General features: G+C 34.5%; 1 protein-coding gene across 9 annotated transcripts in view; it reads left to right on the top strand.

Moving 5' to 3' along the window:
* The window catches only part of ACBD5 (acyl-CoA binding domain containing 5), a gene marked incomplete at its 3' end in the record, with an annotated part of 43,984 nt that overhangs the window by 320 nt on the left and 22,370 nt on the right, over positions 1 to 21,294 (top strand). The window contains exons 1-9 of one of the 9 annotated variants that reach the window (XM_079106501.1): positions 6 to 1,146; positions 1,335 to 1,503; positions 6,370 to 6,490; positions 8,238 to 8,310; positions 13,018 to 13,132; positions 13,231 to 13,263; positions 16,769 to 16,903; positions 18,042 to 18,242; positions 19,484 to 19,590. In XM_079106501.1, the coding sequence (XP_078962627.1) occupies positions 1,132 to 1,146; positions 1,335 to 1,503; positions 6,370 to 6,490; positions 8,238 to 8,310; positions 13,018 to 13,132; positions 13,231 to 13,263; positions 16,769 to 16,903; positions 18,042 to 18,242; positions 19,484 to 19,590 (969 nt within the window). In that variant the 5' untranslated portion in view covers positions 6 to 1,131. Of the gene's footprint in view, positions 1 to 5; positions 1,147 to 1,334; positions 1,504 to 6,369; positions 6,491 to 8,237; positions 8,311 to 13,017; positions 13,133 to 13,230; positions 13,264 to 16,768; positions 16,904 to 18,041; positions 18,243 to 19,483; positions 19,591 to 21,294 lie in introns of those variants that run through there. The other 8 variants (XM_079106504.1, XM_079106509.1, XM_079106507.1 and 5 more) reach the window with 8 other exon arrangements.

The following is a 21,294-nucleotide window of genomic DNA, read 5'->3' as shown; positions in this document are numbered from 1 at the left end:
GGCACCGCGGCTCGAAGAGCAGAGTCTCTAAAGATCCGCGACTAGATTTGTACTAGTAGCCCTTCTAACCCATCCTGAACTGACAAAAACGACGCTCCCAATCGGGCGACCTTGAGATCTCCGGGTCGCACCTCTCCGCCTCCGCAACCCATGACAACACACCCCTTATGGGACTGGGGGCGCTTCCCAGATACCTAAGGGAGCGAGGGAGTTGTGCTCGTCAGGGAGGGCCCAGGGTGTCCTTCGTAGGGTTGACGGTCCGGGAAGTTTCCTCATCCCCCACCCCCACGATCTCCTTTTAAATCAAGCAGAGGAGGGATGTGCTCGGCCTCCTGGGGCTCAAAGAAAGGGGTCGTGTTGGGGAAGGTGTCCTCCCTTCCGACCCAGTCGAATAGCGGGCCACCTCCTTTGGCTGCTGATCGGACACCCTCGGCTGGGCGGTGAAAGCTGTTAAAAACCTGGGGGCCACCCAAAACCATACTCCTCTCCCCTCTGGAGTGGTGTGACGATGCCGTTGGGGAGGCTAAGTGAGTGACTTGCGCTTTGGTCACAGAATTCAAATGGCAGGATGGAAGGTTCGCTCCGAGCCTGTCCGGATCTAAAGCTCTTTGTTAAGTCCTATTACCTTCCTCAAGCCCTAACCTAGGAGAGGGCAGGAGCTGGGGATGCAGTCTCTCTCTCTCTTTGGCTGGGGGGTTCCGGCGGTACCCACGCGCGGCGCTTTGGGCCCAGGGCAGCACCCAACCCCACGATCCCAGAGCACAGCGACCTCGTTTCCCCGCTCCCGAATAAAACCGAGCACCCGGGCCTCCCCTGGCCAACGCGGGTCGTTGGCCCCTTGGATAGCAGTCTCTTCTTTCGCCTCTCCCAGGTCCTTTTCTGGGGACTCGCGGGCCCGCGCGCGTCACCGCCGCGGGGCGGGTGGGTGGGGTTTGCTGCGCGGCGGCGGTGGCGGCGGCGGCGGCAGCTGGTGGGTCCTGCGGTGACTCCGGGGCGGGGCTGTGGGCAGGGTGCGGACCGAAAGACCGACGCCGCGGGAATGGGGGGTGTGGTTGCCCCGCCAGCGTCCTTCGAGTGGGAGAGCGGCTCCGCGACCACTGGTGGCCGGACCCCCTCTGCCATCTGCTAGAGATGCTCTTCCTCTCGGTGAGTTGTTTTTCTATCGGCGCGGGCATGGTTCTGGGTCATAGTCACGCCCCCGGGAGGAGGAAGGAGCAAGGCCACCTCGTCCTGCGTGGCCTGGATAGAGCAGGGCAAAGGGGAACTGACCAGCTGCGCTCTTAGGCCTCCTCCCTTTGGGGCATGTTGATCCGCGGCTGCGCTGCATGTTCCAGTTTCATGCAGGCTCCTGGGAAAGCTGGTGCTGCTGCTGCTGCCTGATTCCTGCCGACAGATCTTGGGACCGGGGCCCGCGCTGGCGGCTGGAGATGGCGGACACTAGATCAGTCCATGAAACCAGGTTTGAGGCGGCGGTGAAGGTGATCCAGAGTTTGCCGAAAAATGGTACGTGCCCTGGGCCCCCGCTGAGAAGCCTTCCCAAGAGGCCCAAGGGCTCAATTCCTCACCCTCATCTTTAACCTTTCTGGTTCGAGCCTCGCTTATTTAGCCTACTTTTTTCTCTTCTGGAAAGGCACGTAATTGAAAGGGGAGGTATTGAATGTGAATTCACGACCTGCTGATCTTTCAAGCCAGAGACAAATGTTATCCACATTTTAAGTCGTTTAGAGTGTTAAAAACGAAAGTCTTCTCCTTTAATGACTGCGGATTTGTTAAGAAAAATATCTGGGATGGGGATGCCTTGTGCCATATACTCGAAACACTACAATTCAAACCTTTTGAAAACTTTTGCTATGAAGGAAGGGAAGGAAAAAACAGCAGTGTCCATTTGTAAAACGATTTCTTTTTATTTTAACAAATATAGTACTTTTTTTTTTTTTTGCTGTTATTCCATTGTGTTAGCGTTTTTTGTTGTTGTTGTTTGTTTTTTATACCTGTATTGGACCTTCTTTGCTGGAGGGGAAAGTCTGATCTGTTGTTTTCTTGCATTTAATATGTGATTTCTCTGACTGTTTATCTTTGGTTTTCCATAATTTGACTAGGATGTGTTTAGTTGTAGTTTTTCTTATTTATCCTGTTTACAGTTTGTAGAGCTTATTTGCATTTGTAATTTTATTTTTGGGCAGTTTTGGAATGTTTTCAGCCAATATTTATTTACTTATTTATTTATTTTTCCTGTTCTAAGTGGAGAGGCTTGGGCAGGGAGACTTTTACTCAACAATTCATGTTCTTTGCATTATATGGATTATTTTAAATAATAAACTAAATTTTAAAAACGTTTTTAAGCAGTATTACTGTCAGACTTGGAAACCTGGCAATAGAAATATATATTACTAGAGTATTTAATATCATCTTCTTGATTTTTATTAATCATATTTGGCTAAGTAATGGATATTTAATACAGTTCACTCACAAATTCATTAAGTGTAGATTCAGAAAGTTTTGGAAACAGTGGTAGAGCTGGTACTTAGCCTGATGGGGCCCTGGGTTCAGTCCCAGTGACACCCTAAAAAAAAAAAAAGGAAAAAGAAGAAAGTTATGAAAAACAAATGTACAGAAAAAATAGGATTCCCTTTCTTTCTTTTTTCTTCTTCTTTTTTTTTTTTTTTTTTCCATGTACTGAGTATTGAACTCAGGAAAGCTCTGAGCTACATCTCCAGCTCTATAAATTCTTTAAAATTTTGCCTTGAATTTGTGATTCTCTACCTTAGCCTCCTGATTCCTTTATCATTTCAAACATTCCATTGATCCACTGAAGGAGCTTATAGAGAGGACTGAAAGTTAAGCCAGAAAAAACAGAATATAAACAAATAACACAGGAATTTATTTAATTATTGATTTTTTTTTTTTTTTTTTTTTTTTTTTTTTGGTACCAGGGATTGAACTCAAGGGGCACTTGACCACTAAGCCACATCCCCAGCCCTTCTTTGTATTTTATTTAGAGACAGGGTCTCACTGAGTTGTTTAGCACCTCACTTTTGCTGAGGCTGACTTTGAACTCTGGATTCCCCTGCCTCAGCCTCTGAAGCCACCACAGGCGACTAAGTATTGATTTTTTAATGTTACATTAAGGGTGTTTATAGAAAAGTATGATTCCAAAAGTTTTATGTAAGTAGTACATTAGGAGACTAAATCATGTGTCTTATAGTTTTTTGTAAATTGAAGAAGCCAGACGGTATCTCCAGCCTACTATCTTTTTTTTAACATTATAATCTACTTATTAAAAAAAATCATGTAAATTAAAAGAGTTTGCATTTACTTAACATTTTAGAAGGCATTACCAATTTAAGATAACTTGTCAAATGGTACTGGAGGTGTAGCCTTGTGGTAAAATTTGGACTTAGCATGCTAGATACCCTGCGTGTGATCCCCAGCATAGCCCCCCTCACCCCACCAGCAAAGATCATGTTATTTTCCTGAAATATTCATTGAACCATAAGTTTGTTATAATGAATTATTGAATATTTTTACTTTAAATTATTTTTTTTCAGGAGGAAAAATTTAATTTGACTCAGAGGAATTATTATATATATTTTTAACACTTTTTAAAAATTGGTCTGCCCTGATCTATTTTACAAAGAGCAAGATCTTACAGTTTTGTTTTTTATTGCTTAATCTTTAATAATAAATTCTTTTTCCCTTTTTGGTACAGGGAATTGAACCCAAGAGTGCTTAATCAATGAGCCATATCTCCATCCCTTTTTATTTTTTATTTTGAAACAGGGTCTCACTAAGTTGCTTAGAGTCTCGCTAAATTGCTGAGACTGACCTGAACTTGAGATCCTCCTGCTTCTACCTTTTGAGCTGCTGGGATTACAGGCATGTGCCACCACTCCTGACTTACAAAAAAAAAAAAAAATTATTTTGAGACAGGATCTCACTAAGTTGGTTAGGGCCTTACTAAGTGTAGTAATGAAATTTATAGTATCTGTGTATGATATGACCTTTAGAAATATAAATTCTTAGATAATATTTCAAACACATATATTAAATATGTCATGTGAGTACCTCCAAGACAAAGATCAAAGACAAAGATCATATAGATCATACTTTGCCTAGTATCTTAATTTGTGTGTGTGTGTGTGTGTGTGTGTGTGAGGGATTGAACCTAGGGCACTTAACTACTGAGCTAAAGATCTTGCTAAGTTGCTTAGGGCCTCACTAACTTGCTGAGACTCACTTCAAACTTGTGATCTTCCTGCTTCAGCCTCCCAAGCTGCTAGGATTACAGGAGAATGCCATTGGATCTGGCAAATGGTGTCTTTTTTAAATGTATTATAAAGTATGTGTCATTGACCTAAGCCCATAAACCTTTAAATCTTACATTGTTGGCTTACTGAAGACATTATATGAGATGAGGTTTTTGAATTTTCAAATGTAGATTTGTGTTACTTATTGGTAAACATTTTTAGCAATGTTTTCTCCATTTTTTCCTCTGTTGCACAAAGAACAACTATCTCATTGAAACACTGTATCTAGTAGATACTCCCAAATGTGCCTATTTTATGTAGATAATTATTATTGTGATTGGGAATTAATTATTCATTCTTGATTAAACTTGAAATACTGGTTCTCAACTTGTCAGTGTTGTCATTTCCAGGTTTTATAAATGACTAGCTTTTGATTTCCACATGTTATCTGTTTAGTATGCAGTCATGAAGTTTCCAAAATATCTTTTTACAGTTTTTATTTGTATAATAATTTTTTTAAAGTAATATGCCCTAATGTTAAAATTTTGAACATATGCCAGGTGTGGTGGCATATGCCTGTAATCCCACCTATGCAGGAGGATCCCAAGTTCAAGGCCAGCCTGTGCAACATAATGAGACCATGTTTCAAAATAAAAGAAAAAATTGACTGGGGATGTAGCTCAGTGATAAGAGTGCTTACCAAGCATGTTTCAGTCCCCAGTATTGAAAAAAAATTAACATGGGTAAGTGAAAAGGAAAATAAAATAGTCTGTGTATCTACTATCCAGAGATAGCTCCTTTTAACATTTTGATGTTTAGCCTTTTGCTGTATTTTTCATCTATATAAGTTTTTATTTTGCAAAAATAGATCATATAGCATATGCTTTTTTTAAAGTATGTATCCCCTATATTTTATGGAAGATCATGAAACTTATCAGGCCATTATTTATATGTTTCTACAATATAATTTTTGGGGCTATCATAATATATTCTGTTGCTTGTGTGTATCATAATTATCTAGCCAGTTATCTACTAACAAAAAACTAACATTCCAGTTCTTTAAGAATATTGTAGCTGGTTGCGGTGGCACACATGGAATCCCAGTGACTCTGGAGGCTGAAACAGGAGAATTACAAATTTGAGGCCAACCTCAGCGACCTAGTGAGACCTTGTTCAAAAAAGAAAAAAATAAGGGCTAGAGATGTAGTTCAATGGCAGAAAGCCCCTGAGACCAAGTCACAGTATAGGAAAAAAAAATTTATATTCCAACTCCTGGTACTTGATTACATACTTTGCAAATTTCAAATATAAAAGAGGTTATAAATATTGATAGATATGCTAGAAGCATATATGAAGACATCTTCAAAAAATTGATGTAACCAAAATTACAAAGATAGAAATTGAGAAATCTGTTTTATATTGTATTAGTTCTTTTTCCACAGAGGTATACACTAGTTGGCTTTAGCCAAAGTTCCTTATCCAGTGGGAAATTGCGATTTGGCCAAGAGGAGTTGAATTTTTTACTGTTGGTATTTTCTTAACCAAAATATGTTTGTAACTTTTTTCATTTATGTTAATCAGCTTTGATTTTTCACAAGCTTTATATGCTCAATAACATTATTTTACATTTCCATATATTTTATGTGATGTTTTCTGGTTATTTTGGCTATACTCATAGAATATTTGTTTATTTTATTTATTTATTTATTTATTTTTGGTAAGGGATTGAACCCAGAGGCGCTTAACCACTGACTCACATCCCCAGCTCTTCTTATTTTTTATTTTGAGAGAGTCTCACTAGGTTGCTTAGGGCCTTGCTAAAGTTGCTGAAGGCTGGCTTTGAATTTGAAATCCTTCTGCCTCATCCTCCCAAACCCAAGGGATTTCATTTTATTCATTGAATTGTGTTTAGCATTAAGTTTAAAGTTTTAGAGTTTCTTAAAAATGAAAGGAGCAAATTAACTAATAAAACTACCATAACTTTTGTTTCTAAGATAGAAAAAATTATCTGACTATTAATATATCAAATTACTATTAGTACTGCATGGCTAAGGTAATATACAACCTTAGGTTATCAGTGTTATTACCCAAGTGATTTGTATTTAATGTATGTTTCCAATAGGCTCATTCCAGCCAACAAACGAAATGATGCTCAAGTTCTATAGCTTCTATAAACAGGCAACTGAAGGACCCTGTAAGCTCTCAAGACCTGGATTCTGGGATCCTATTGGAAGATATAAATGGTAATTTTATTTACAGAGCCAAGAAAGGATTTCAATTTTAATAATTATCACACAGCTATTTCTTATATAGTCACATATTATTCCATGCATAAAATATCCTAGGTATTGGATACAATTTTTGTCCTCTAGATGCTCTTAACACAGTCTTACACAAATAGGAAAATCTTGGGCAAGACAAGAAGACAGTAAAACCAGAAACATAGGTGCATCGGAGATATAAAGCATTTTCAGTTCGTCTTTCTTTTTATAGTTCTTTTTTTTAAACCTAGAGCAACTCCTGAGCTAAGTAAAAGAGACAAACTTCCCTGCCTCTTTTAGCTGCCAAGAAAAATAATGACTTTTGTTCATCAACTGATACTATTTGCTTTGAGCCTTTAAGATAATATATAACTAGAAATGTGACTCAGGTACTGCCAAGTAACCTTTTTATCTCCGCTATTTCTTCTGAACCACTGTGCTAGAATAGAAATTTGGTTTTTAATACAATTAAAGAGTCGAAAAGTATTGATGTAGTTCTGTCATTTTTCCTAGTCCACTAACGTTTGATATTCTTAAATACTATTGCAGACTTACAGTAGTCTCAAAAAAGTTCATTTTCTTTTATTTATTTATTTATTTATTTATTTGTAGTTGTAGATGGATAGCATGCCTTTATTTTATGTGATGCTGAGGATCGAACCCAGTTCCTCATACGTGCCAGGCAAGCACTCTACCACTGATCTATAGCCCCAGCCTGAACATTTTTTTTTTTATCATTTTTTAGTTGTAGATGGACACAATACCTCTATTTTATTTATTTATTTTTATGTGGTGCTGAGGATTGAATCCAGTGCCTCATGCATGCTAGGCAAGCACTCAGACACTGAGCTACAACCCCAGTGACTCAAAGTTCCATTTTCAAATGTACCTTATCAACCAAGTATGCTAATTGATGAAGCATATTTAAGAGCCATTAAAAATGCTAAATATGGTACTTCTAGTAAGATCTTTGTAAATGATAATAAAGTAATAGGTTAAACAAAATAGCAATATGTTCTTTGTTTTAAGAAAATTTACTTAACTGCTTCACATTTTTTCCCTAGAATTGAACTTTGGTGGAGTTAAATTGCTTCTGGGAAAAATGTATAAAAAGAGATTTTCATGTTAATCAAACATTTCAAGGAATTTAAACATTTCCTGACCTTCATATTTTTATTCTTTTAGAAATAAATCATTTTCATTTTTTGTTCTAGTGTATACATTACTCTTATTCAGATTAATGGACACTTTTTTCCAAAACTTCTGTTCATTTAAAACATGACTGTGACAGTAGTCATTTCTGCTACTGTTCTTTATAATTATGTAAAAACTTTTTTTTTTTTTTGGTGGAGCTGGGGATAAAACCCAGGGAGGGCCTTGTGTATGCAAGGCAAGCACTCTACTGACTGAGCTATCTCCCCAGCCCCTAAAAACTTTCAAAGAATTCTTAGACAATATTTATGAACAGTTTAAAGTTTCTGTGACCTAATAATATCTGGATGGGTTAGTTACTTATTGTTTTAATGCTATTTAATTTGCCAGTTGTTTCTGTTGTGATAGTTTTCTTCCAGGTGATACATTTGTTAATGAGATTTTTTGGAAACATAATATGGCTTTAAGTAGAACCTGTTTTAAATTAATTGATCCTGTAGTATCAACTATAAATTATATTCTGTGCATTCGAAAATCAGGTATCTTTTTGTTATTAATTATGTATTTTCATTGATAGGGATGCTTGGAGTTCTTTGGGTGATATGACCAAGGAAGAAGCCATGATTGCATATGTTGAAGAAATGAAAAAGGTAGGGAAAATAATTTGTAGTACAGAATAAAAATATTCAGAACAGCTCTAATTTACTTTTATTAGACAAATGAGCTGCTTTGTCTTAAGGAACAAGGAGATTTTAGTATATTACTGTAGAATCTAGATTATTACGTTTACTTGAATTTTATGTATTTTTTTAAAGTTCATCTTAAGAGGAGGATTTTTTCCTCAAGATATATCACATTGTGGTGATATTTTAGTTTATTTTTTTCATCTTCCCTTTCTTTCTGTATGGTCAACTTCTAGAAAACTATGGAAATTGGAATTTTGGAAAAATATATAAATATTTGCCCAACAAATCTTTGAAAATATTGATGCCCCCTTGCTCGGGAATCTGGGAAGTTCCTGGTCTGTCTTGAGAGTATTTCAGCTTTGGAACATTATATTTGGGAGAAATAGTTAAGAAGATTTCTCAGCAATGTTCTCTTACAAGTATAGACTGCTAAATTGATGCACGTCCATCAGTGGACTTACTAATAACAAGCATTTTTCTGTGAATGCATAGTTCCTTCAGAAGCAGAAAAAGATAAGGATGCTTCTTTAGGTTTTCTGCTGACTACAGAGGAGGGACCTTCCTTTGTAACCAGCTTTATAAGTCTATCTAAGGCATTGTTTTATTGTTTTGTTTTTGGTACTAGGGATTGAACCCAGGGGCTCTTTACCACTGGGTGACATTCCCAAACCATTTTTATTTTTTATTTTGAGATAGGGTCTAAGTTGCTTAGGGCCTTGTGAAGTTGCTGAGCCTGGCTTTGAACTTGGATTCCTCCTGCCTCAGCCTCTGTAGTCACTGGGATTACAGGAATGCATCACCACTTGAGGCTAAGGCATTGTTTTGAGGAATAAATTTATGAAAAAATCATGGATTTTAAAGATGTTAGGGCTTTTTATAAAGGACCACTTTTATAAAGCATGGGTCAGAAGTTGTGAAATCTAATTCTGTTTGAAAATCTTAAATTATCTTTGAATATAAAGAAAATCTTTAAAAAAGGAATAGTTTTTTTTGCCAGATGTCTTGATTTTGGTATCAGTCTCTAGTAATTTCTCTTCTCACTGCTCAACTGGTGCCTTTGTTACAGTTTCATAATTTTTATTTAGTGGACTTTACAATAGAGAGCAGAGTTTAATTCTTTTGGCTGTTTTTTTTTTTAATTATTATTTTTATTTAGCTTTTAATTTTTTACAGACTGCATTTTGATTCATTGTACACAAATTGGGTACATAATTTCATTTCTATGGTTGTACACAATGTAGATTCATACCATTCGTGTAATCATACATGTACATAGGGTAATGATGTCTGTCTCATTCCACCATTTTTCATACCCACCTCCCTTGCATTTTCTTCTACATATTCTAAAGTTCCCCTATTATTCTCTCATTCCCCACCCCCACCCCCATTATATATCATCCTCCACTTATCAGGGAAAACATTCAGCCTTTGGTTTTTTGGGCTTGGCTTATTTCACTTAGCATGATATTCTCCAATTCCATCCATTTATTTGCAAATGCCATAATATTATTCTTCTTCATGGCTGAATAGTATTCTATTGTGTATATATACCAGAGTTTCTCTATTCATTCATCTGTTGAAAGGCATCTAGGTTGGTTCCAAAATCTAGCTATTGTTAACTGAGCTGCTATAAACATTGATATGGCTGTGTTACTGTAGTTTGCTGATTTTAGGTCCTTTGGGTATAAACCAAGGAGTGGGCTATTATCTATAAAAAAAAAAGAGCCTTTCAAAAGCAGAGAGAAAGAAAATTCAAAGCCTTTTTGGTTTGATAACTATTCCTTTTTCTTTACTTTAAATGTCATTATAACTTTGAGGATATACTTCTGTAGTATAAGGTTGGAATTGCCACATTAAGCAAAATTTACGTATTTTTCTATCCAGTTTTATTAATGTCACAATTTAAAGTAGGAAGGGGATAAAACAATGTCTGTTCCACCTCCCACCCCCTAGTTTAAACTATACTCCTGCCTTTTGACTGCCTTAAAATAATTCTTTCATATATGGATTTCTGTAATTATTTCTCTATTTCTCTATAAAAGGATACATTATTTTCAATAGACTTTAAAATTTTCATTTCCTATTATAAATAATAAAGTTTATAGTTAACTTTTAGAGTTAAATCTAAAATATTGAATACACATAGATTGAAAATGTGATTAGTCCTTTGAATTATGTTCAGAGCTCAGCTTTACAAATATCAGTAGGTAAAATTGCATGTTTCTACATAATCTTGTGGAATAGAACATTATCCCAAAGGTTTGATTATTGAATTTGGAACTTTTTCTCTTTGTCATAATTTACTAACAAAAGCAGTCATTAAATTGTGTTTCTTAAATGTAGTTCATAAATCATTGTAGGATTGCTCTTTAGAATTACTCTTTAGCATATAAATTGCATTTCATGTTTTTCATGGGTTTCAGTAACCTTATTAATTTGTGCTATATAATAGATACTGTTTGGTAGAATATTGCTTAACCTAATTTATAAAATTGTCCAATAAAATATCACCAAAAAAGTTGCTGGAATCAAAAATTGTTTTAGCTTTGAGTGAATAAAGTAAGTAAGGTCATTTTAGGGGGAAAATCCATTACTTTAAATAAAGTTTATTTTGAAGCATAATCAATAGGAAGTAAAAAAAAATTCAGATTTTTGTACAAGCTTTACAGTGTCTTATGGGAATTTCCAGAATATTCAGTCAACACTTGTGGAATTTAAAGAGAAATCAGTGTACTCTGCACATTAAAATCATTGGTACAGATGCCCTAGCTTGACTCCAGACTAATTATGTCAGAATTTCTAAGAGGATTGGATATCTACTGTATTAGAGGGAGGATTATAGCAGGATCTTACAAAGGATAGAACCTGGAAGTTCCCATAGTTCTAGTCTATAGCTGTACAAGTTTAGAGCACTGACTTTCTCTAAGTACTGAGAGTTGACTTGTATTTTTAAGGTTTGCTCATGATAACCATCTTTTAGAGACTGAGGGAAAAACTAGGATGCCAATTTCTTTACTGAGTGGGTGATAGACTTTTCTAGTCATTAGCATACTTAGGATTGATATCTATGATACTCCTCAGAAGGTCAGAAGCACTTGGGAGACTAAATTAGTGATTACTAAGAGTATTGAACAGAGAGTAAAGCATTGGGATTTGGGTAACTTGAAAAGATATGTGCATCATAGACAAGAAAAACCTGAGGAATTTATTGTTTGCTTAAATAAAGCATATATGTATCTTTCCAGTATATGAATGTGTGTGTGTGTGTATGTATGTGTGTGTGTATATATATATATATATGTGCGTATATATATATATATATATATAGTATGTGTGTATACACACACACACACACTATATAGTGTGTGTGTGTGTTTTGCTGGGGATTGAACCCAGGGCCTTGTGCATGCTAGGCAAGCACTTCACCAACTGAGCTATATCCCCAGGCCTTCCAGTATATTTTTATCATTTAAAAATGATATGTCTCATTGAGGACTAGTGCTGGATATATCTAGAAAAATTACTGTGCTTTGAATGCTGCCCTTCTACAGTCCATGCAGCTTACTAAATGTTAATTTTGTCTTCACTTGAACTAATATAATTAACTTAAAACTGTAAATGAAATCTCTGCGGATAAGTAGTACCTAGACTCTAGACTGAGATTTGCCTGTGTCTACTTGTTTGACCGTGTGTGTGTGTCTATATCTGTTTCAATCTCTTGTATATATGTGTGTACACCTCTCTCTCCCTGTACATTTCCTGTATGCCCGAGCACATGCATGTGTGTACCTTGTTTTGTATTTCAGCGTTGGTGAAAGGGAGAGAATTTTGTTCATTGTTGATTTTTAGTGTCTTCATCAGAAAATTAAATTCTGGGTAGGTCTTTAAATGACCACTTGTGTCATTTCTACTGAAGTTCTGCCTTATTGAAAGAATACTGTTTATATTTGTTTGGTGTCAGTACATACTCCATTTTTTTACTTCTGACATTTCAAGTTCACAGTTCACTCTTACGGGGCATGGGAAAACCTAAACACCAAACCAAGTACCTTATCACAAATTAGAGTTTAGAGAGGGAGGTTTTATTGTAGTGGTTTATAAATTACTTTACTGAGAACTAACAGGGATCCTTTTTGGAGGAGGATCAAAGGAGGTGATGAATGAGGTTCAGGAAGAGGTATCTGGTTCTCTTACCAGATTCTACTAAGTCATTATTCATATTGTGGCAATATGGGGTACTGTAAAAAGTTCTGACTTGTTTTCAGTTATATATCTGGCATATTAGCACAATTTATAGATTATTATATAATATTTTATATGAAGCCTATGTTAATCTTCAAAATTAGAATACTTTCATTATTTGTTGTGCATGCATAAATGTTATAATGAATCCCATGATTATGTATAATTATAATGCACCAATAAAAATAAATAAATAAATAAATAAATAAATAAATAAGTCAGAATACTTTTAGATTTTTAATATACTTAAAACTTTTCTGGGAGCATATATATATAAAGTATGTAATTAATATAGGTCCTTTAGGGACTCTATTAATGAACTTCAAATTTCCAAATTATTAATGAATTGGAAACCGTAGGCTATTTGATGTTAATTCAGATCAAATTAATAGTTTGAAATTTCACAATGTTTGTCTCTTTCGATTACAGATTCTTGAAACTATGCCAATGACCGAAAAAGTTGAAGAATTGCTACATGTCATAGGTCCATTTTATGAAATTGTAGAAGATAAAAAGAGTGGCAGGAGTTCTGATTTAACCTCAGGTTGGACTATTTTACCTATTTTTTAATTTGGCCAGTTATATATTATACACACATTAATATTTATAAATCTAATTTTTATTTTTACTTTCACATGCCAGTCCGACTGGAGAAAATCTCTAAATATTTAGAAGGTAGGAATAATGAAATCCATATAAAAATTTTGTTTAATATGTACAAACCAAAAGCATTCTGCACAAATTTTTATAGCTTATAAATTTGTGAGTTGGGAGTTTTATTCCAAGCAAACACATTGTATGAAGTCCCAAAATACTCTAAACCCTTAGATTTTTAACCTTAACTGTTGTTAAAACATGCCAAATGGTTCACTTAGTATGTACAAAATTATAACAATTCATAGTTTTGTTTTGATGAATCATTTTCTATTTTACTTTATGAATTACAGTAACAATACCATGGAGTAAATGATTTTCTATTTAATTTTAAAATGAATATGTTTACAATATGGCTTAGCTATAGTATAACAAGCAAATGCAAGACATCAGTGAATGCTCATCTTTTTCAAAAATTTTCATTTTCTCAGTAAAGAATCAAAAGATTATATTTTGCTTATGAGCAGGAGTTAATAAAATGTTAGATCTGCTGGTATTAGCAGTAACAATTTGCTCTTTAAATATTTTTAGAAAGTAGAGTGATATGAAACCACAAGAGTAAATTTAGATGAAAATTATATATGCTTTAATTAAAAATTAGCCTGGATGCCTGGTTATAAGACATCTTTTAAAATTGCAGTGTTTCAGAACAGTAATTTTCCTTTACTCTTATAAGGCCTTATAGTTTGTGTCTTTCATGACAATAAACCATGGATAAGTGACAGTGTATGCTTGCCGTGCATAACTCTGAATCACACCACTCTGATTTGCACAGAGGAACATCTGATTTGCATAGAGGAACTAAATATTAACAAATAGTTCTCTTTATACTTCATGCTTATTAGGCTGAGAAAAAAACTTAAGTGTTTTCTGTATCAAGCGTACTATTAGAATGCAGGGGAAATCTGGACCTATTTTAGTAGTATCTAATCTATTGACCAGAAGCATATTTGAACAACAATAATGTATAAAACAAGGAACAGTAAATGATAGTTATAAACACACATGACCCAGTTACTTACCTTTAAGTTTGTTAATCCCCAAAGCTCTGAAAACCTAAGGTTTTTTTGTAATTCATTTGGTGTAAAAACCTGACCTCACATGAACTAATTGTGGAATAGAATCTCATCTGAAATGATGTGAGGGTATTTTGATTCTTTATATGATTTAGTGTGACTGACATGTTTTGCTGCAAAATTAATAATTATATTATTTTTATTGAGCTCTCTAAGATTCCATATAGGAAGTATTATATACTATATCATATGGTATATATTTGCAAAATTAGAAAATTTATGAATCCAAGAGTTGTCAGTAAGGAATTGTGGACCTATACCGTAATTTATTTAACTTGAACCATTCTGATGGCTGTTTAGATGATTTCCTCTTTTCGATCTTTGCAAGCTGCCAAGAGTAACTATGTACATGCCATTTTACATATATGGAATTATATCTATAAGAAATAACATTAGAAGTGGAATAAGGAGGATTTGTAATCTTGTAAGAATTGCCAAATTGCAGGCCATTTGCAATCTTGACTTTTTTCTTTTTTCCCCAAACAAAGCATCTTGTTAAAAGTAGACATTTAAACCCAGTGGAACAGATAGATCAGTTTCACATGGTCTTTTTCAGAATATATACATGTAGTATATTCTAAAATGTGAAAGACCTCCAATCTTTTGTCTTGTACCTTATTTTAGGAGTTTGTTAACATTAAGTATGATGCTAGTTTTCTGAAAGTCTTTTATCCTATCGAGGAAATTCCCTTATATTTTTAGTTTCTCCAGCATTTTTACCATGAAGAGAGTTGGATTTTGTTCAAAGCTTTGTCTTCATGTGATAATCATGTGACTTTTGTCCTTAAGTCTATTAATGTAGTATATTGCATAAATTGGTTTTGGAGGGTGAGTTGGGCTCAAGAGTAATTTCTTTTACTTTTTAGAACTCTCATCACAGAAATGTAGTGATACTGCTATTTCTGTTGTGAAATTGTTTTGTTACAACTATCCATTTGATGGGGTTTTAGGTGATTCCTGTTTACATTTTGTTGAAGATGTTCATGGGTGGGTTGTTTCTTGGTTATTTTACTTTTACTATTTTTCTTAAATTATTGTCAGGGAGAGAATAAGGGAGACTCAGAAACTGTGCTGCTTTCATGCTTAACATGCACCAGGCCCTAGGTTTGATTCCAAGCACTGGAAAAAAAAAAAAAAATCAGTACCCATAATAGAATACTTTAGAGCTTGGGATGCTGCTTAGTGGTATAGAATACTTTTTACTTAGCATGTGTAAGGTCCTAGGTTTGATCCCCAGCACCATAAAAAGAAACAAACAAAAATATATGTTGCTGCTGCCTTGATTTGTAATAGGAAATAGAGTTGGATTTTTATTCTTTTGTTCCATAAAATAGGTAGGTTTAAATAAGAATATTGGCCTGATTGTTTAAGGTGTATGATATTTTGGACTTTAATATATTCTTTGGAATAAAGAGAAGCATAAAAAAATGTATTCATTTAGCAGAAAATAAAGCCCAAAAATGTATGAAGGAAAAGCACTTATTTTGGCCTTCTCATGAGACTTTAATCTCTTAACTAAAAGAGCTGTTGAAAATGGTGTTCTTTGTTTCTCAGATCATCGTCCAGAAACAGTAGCATTGGCAACAAATGGGAACTTTATGGAAATGCAGAATTTTAGAGTACCTTAGACTTACTGATTCAGAATATATTTCTTTACTCGATCTCCCTTGATTATGCACATTATAGTTTGAGAAGTTTTTATATATTTACTCTGAGGGCTTAACTTTGACCAAGACAACAATTTGCTTCTTCGATAGATCACATTACATTAATTGATGCTTTAAGGAAATTCTTATGTATCATAATAAAGATATAAGAATGTGAATTGTGTACCTGAAACCCTCAAGGTAATAAGGGGATAAAAATTGTTTAAATGGAGTTGAACCATGGTTATTATAGTTTTGTTTTGTTTTTGGTACTGTGATTGATCCCAGGTACCACTAAGCTACATCCCCAGCCCTTCTTATTTTCTTTTGAGACAGGGTCTCCCTAAGTTGTGGCTCTCCTCAAATTTGTAATCTTCCTCAATCTCCAGAGTAACTGGAATTATATCCATCATATTAAAACTGTTCCTAGCTTTTAACTATAATAGTAATGCAATTGCTGATAAGGTCAAAAATAGCATATTTCTGTTTTCTAGGGCTAGAACATATCTCTTTATTATGTTTGAAGAAGATTGTTTATCTCTAACTTTACTGTTTTGATTGATATCAAGTTAAAAGTAATTTATCACCTGCCTTGTTCAGAAAGGATTTAAGGTAGCTTAATCATTTTTGTTGTAAACTTATAATGGAAGGAATTTGTCTATATAAGTATATTTGGAGTCAAAGAATACTATTAATTATATATAAAATTTTAATATTTTAATTCAAAATTATTTTATTAGTTATAAAGTACAGCAGTTTCATATATTACCACATTAGTGATTAAGTGGTCATTTCATGTTTTAGATCTTGGTAATGTTCTAACTTCTACTCCAAATGCTAAAACTGTTAATGGTAAAGCCGAAAGCAGTGATAGTGGAGCTGAGTCTGAGGACGAAGAAGCTCAAGAGGAAGTAAAAGGAGCAGAACAAATTGATAATGGTAAGCTTTAGATAATGAGTTAATAATTTTACACTAATAAGATGAAAAGATATAAAGACTTGAGCTGATATGGTACAGATAAGGACTTAGTGCATGTGATGGGAGGTGAGTTGTTGACCCTGTATTCAGGTTTGCAGTGGACCGAACAAGTTAAACTTTTACCATCTTTCAAAAAATCAAATAGTATCCAGAGAAATAGACTACTTTTTAATTTTTTGTATTTTTAATTAATTTTTTTTTTTTCTGGTGGTGCAAGGGATTGAACCCAAGGCCTTGCATGTGCTAGGGAAACACTTTACCCCTAAGGCATTGAGCTACACTCCCAGTCTGTAGTTTTTGGTACTAGGGATTATCTCTAGGGGTGCTTTACCACTGAGTTACATCCCCAGTCCCTTTTTAAATTTTTTATTTTGAGATAGGATCTTGCTGAGTTACTGAGGCTGGCCTCGAACTTCGAATCCTGCTTCAGTCTTCTGCATTGCTGGGATTACAGGTGTGCACCACTGTGCCTGGCTTAAGGCATCAGTTTTGATGAAAACAAGCACTAGAATCATAGGTACTACATTCAGGGAGCCTTGTTAGTGATTTTTGGGAAGACTATTTTATAAGGGGAATAGAGAGGGACAGTAAAACAGACCACGCAACTTTGTTTTGCCTTTACTGTCTTTGAGATTTTTTTTTTTTTTTTAAATCAGCTTTGTCACTGCCGGATCTCTTCTCCAGAGCAGTTTGTCTCTGCCTGAGAGTGCGTAAGGACTTTGAAAGATAGTTTTTAGAAGAGTCACAGGGAACTGAAGCACTTTTGAAGCTAATACAGTTTTTGGGTGAGCTCTCAACATATAATAAGCTCCTTTTCAGGGAGCACCTCATTTCTCTGATCCAAGTAGGAAACCCTTCAAGGGGATTATGATAGATCGGAGAAATGAGTAGTGGATATTAGAACATAATATCAGAAGTTGGGGCTAGGGTTGTGACTCAGTGGTAGAGCACTGGCCTAGCATGTGTGAAGCATTGGGTTCGATCCTCAGCACCACATAAAAATAAATATACTGTGCCCATATACAACTAAAAATAAAAAAAAAAAACAAAAGTTGACCTATTGTGAACCTTTATGAATCTTTCTATTTTCTTGTAAAAGATGAGCAGATGATGAAGAAATCAGACTATGATAATTTGGAGATTATTGTCACGAATGGCTATGATAAAGACAGCTTTGTTCAGGAGATACAAAATGTCATTCATGCCAGTTCTTCCCCAAATGACCAAAGTGCTGACAACATAAAACCTGTAGATCAAAACTTGGAGCAAACTGGAAAAATTGCTACCTGCATTCACCAAGGTATCGTCCCCCAAAATTTCTTTGTTCAGCCTTTATCCTATGATTAAAATATTCTTTTAATAATTATAGTATGTTTAGGAAGTTTAGAATTTTAAAATATCTTATTAATATCTTAGGGTTTATTAATGTTACAAGGGTTTATAGCTTTGAAAGACAGTGAAGTAAGGCCAGAAGTTTTATATTGGTATTAAAACTTTTTTTTATGTTAACCATATGATATTTAAAAATATATTTTAAAATAAAACTTAAAAAATTTTTACTTTTATTCCTGATTATTTCTTTTAACCTCTGATTGTATGGTGCCTTTGTTCTGAAGTCAAAAAGATTAATTTATAGTCTTTTCATATCCTAGGGCTCTTGGGGTGAGCCTGTATATGTCTATGGTGAATTATTAACAGTGATGCAATTTAGTCCAGAAACCAAGAAATGTTGTTTCTTAGCGTTAACAACCAAACTTGCATCTCAAATTTAGGCCTTGTGGGCTGACTTTTCTTATAAGTTACAGGTTTTCTTTTTTTTTCTTTTCTCTCTCTCTCTCTCTCTCCCTTTTTTTTTTTTTTTTTTAGGGCTTGAACCCAGGAGTAGTTTACCACTGAGTAATATCCCCAGTCCTTTTTAAAATATTTTCAATTTGCTACTGAATAATATCCCCAGTCCTTTTAATTTTTTTTTTTTTTTTTTTTTAATAGGATCTTGCTAAGTTGCTTAGGACCTTGCTAAGTTTTGGAGGCTGGCCTTGAACATGTGATCCTCAGCCTCCCAATTCACTGGCATGTGCCACTGTGCTTGACAGTTACTGAGTTTTCTAAGATTTCAACTGGACAGTGTTTTCATAATATTCAATGGTAAAATACTTTGTAATCTTTTCAAATAAGAACTATTAACTAAGCTGGGTGTGGTGGTTTATGTTTGTAATCCCCACAGATTGGGAGGCTGAGGCAGGAGGATTTTACGTTCAAAACAAGCCTCAGCAACTTATCAAGATCGTAAGCAATTTAACGGGATCCTGTCTCAAACTATAAAATAAAAAGGGCTGGGGATGTGGTGCCCCTGGGTTCAATCACTGGTACCAAAACAAAAACAAAAACCTATAACTAAATTTAAGTTAAAAAAAGGGTATGACTTGGTAAATCGTGTGTCACTCATTATGCACATAATATAGAACTGATGGAGTTTGAAAATGGAATGTTTTTCTTCTGTTGGAACATAGTTACACTACATTTGTATTTGGTCATATTTAGATGTAAATGATGATCATGCTGAAGATATTTCAGGAATTCAGCATTTGACAAGTGATTCAGACAGTGAAGTTTACTGTGATTCTATGGAGCAATTTGGACAAGAAGAGGTAAAAATGACATTTTCTGATTGGTAAGTTTTCAAAGTGGATATCAGAATTCAATGCATAACTTCTGTTAATAGCAGATGTACATGCTGTTCATCACTTTGAAAACATACCTCTAAAATGTTTAATCATTTATATTTTTACTTTTTGTAAACTAAAAATATAAAAAGTTCTAGAATATTCAAATAAAATCAATACTATTTAAATATTTTATTATTATTTATATTATATGTATGTTTATAAGTATTATGGAATAGGTAGGATGGAGATCCAGAGGGCAAGCTAGACTCCATGTTTGAAACATCGATTAATAAAGAAAATTGAATAGTTTTTCAAACAAATAAGCCTATTCTTCACATTGAGTCTAATCCATTGCACTAAAATTTTTAGTTAAAATTTTCTTTAAATTTCAATTAAGATTCTGTATTAAAAGAGAAAATTGGAAAAAAAATACACAAAGTCATGTTTTGTTTTATTCTTTTTGAAAACTATTTCTGATAATGATGAGGGTGTTTGTGACAACCGTATTTCTGTTTGGCAATTTTACATCCTCTCCCCACTTCTCTTTTACCCCTGTTCTGATGAAGTTCAGGATATTGTATAGAAAATCATTCAACTTTTGCTTCTCCAATATAATGATTTTAACTTTTTATGTCCCCCATTCCATTTTTTTCATTTCATAACTCAATTGAATGTACTCTTAGTTTTCTAAAATTTTAAAGTACATGAATAAAGAATTTATTAACTAAAGTTAAACATACACGAGTAGTATAGACTAGGAGAATAATAAGGATCCCAAACTGAGAATGCGCTTAATAGTGAAATTTGAAAGTGAAAGTGATAAGAATCCAGATTTTCTTTTGTTTTCTCTTAAAGTTTTCGTTATTTCGAGAATGTTGGTGAAAAGGGATGGATAGGGTGTAATCTCAGTAAATATCTGACTACTAAAATCTAGGTTTGCTGCTGTTTTCTCTATAAATCGATAAGTAGACTGAAATCTTTCTTGGGGCTCTCTGATCTCTCTTGCTCTTCCTCACTGGACTTTGTTAACACCACTCTTGTGTTAGGATTTTACTCCCTACCCATCCTGGCCTTCTTTCTTTTCTTCTAATATGTCAAGTCCCTTCCTCTTTTCATGTCCAGCACTAGCAACTGTGTGCTCATTTGCCCTGGAAAGTTCCTCCTTCCCATGTAGTGTGTTAACTGGTGCACACTCTTTTCACCCTAACATAGGTGTTCCTTCCTAAAGGAACCCAGTTAGATAGGTAAAGCTCCATCTGATTACCACCCTCACCAAGTCTGTTTTCCTTATAGATCATCATCCACAAATGTCTTAGGTGAAATCTTTTAAAAATATTTTTAAGTAATCTTTATTATCAGTTTTGAAATCCTTACAAATCCAGGTCTTTTCAAATTATTTTTGTGGATCATTAATTTTATGTTTTTTTGTTTGACTATTAAAATTTAAGCATTTTATTTTTCTCTTCTCACTGTTTTTCTCTTATAAAACTATCTGTTAAACTCTGTTAATAGCTTCTTGAATGTGTCAGTTAAGTTTAACCTCCAGACCACCATATAGAGTAAGCAACATATATACCAAAAATCTTTGGTATATATTTATTTTGTTACAACATATTGTATTAAAATAGTCTGATGATATGATATCTAGAATTTGCTTAAAAATAATTCACTGGAAATAGGGTGGGG

This window comes from Sciurus vulgaris, assembly GCF_902686455.1.
Source record: "Sciurus vulgaris genome assembly, chromosome: 12".
NCBI classification, from domain to species: Eukaryota; Metazoa; Chordata; class Mammalia; order Rodentia; family Sciuridae; genus Sciurus; species Sciurus vulgaris.
The sequence above is the reverse complement of the archived record's forward strand: the minus strand, read 5'-3'. Positions and strand labels throughout refer to the sequence as shown.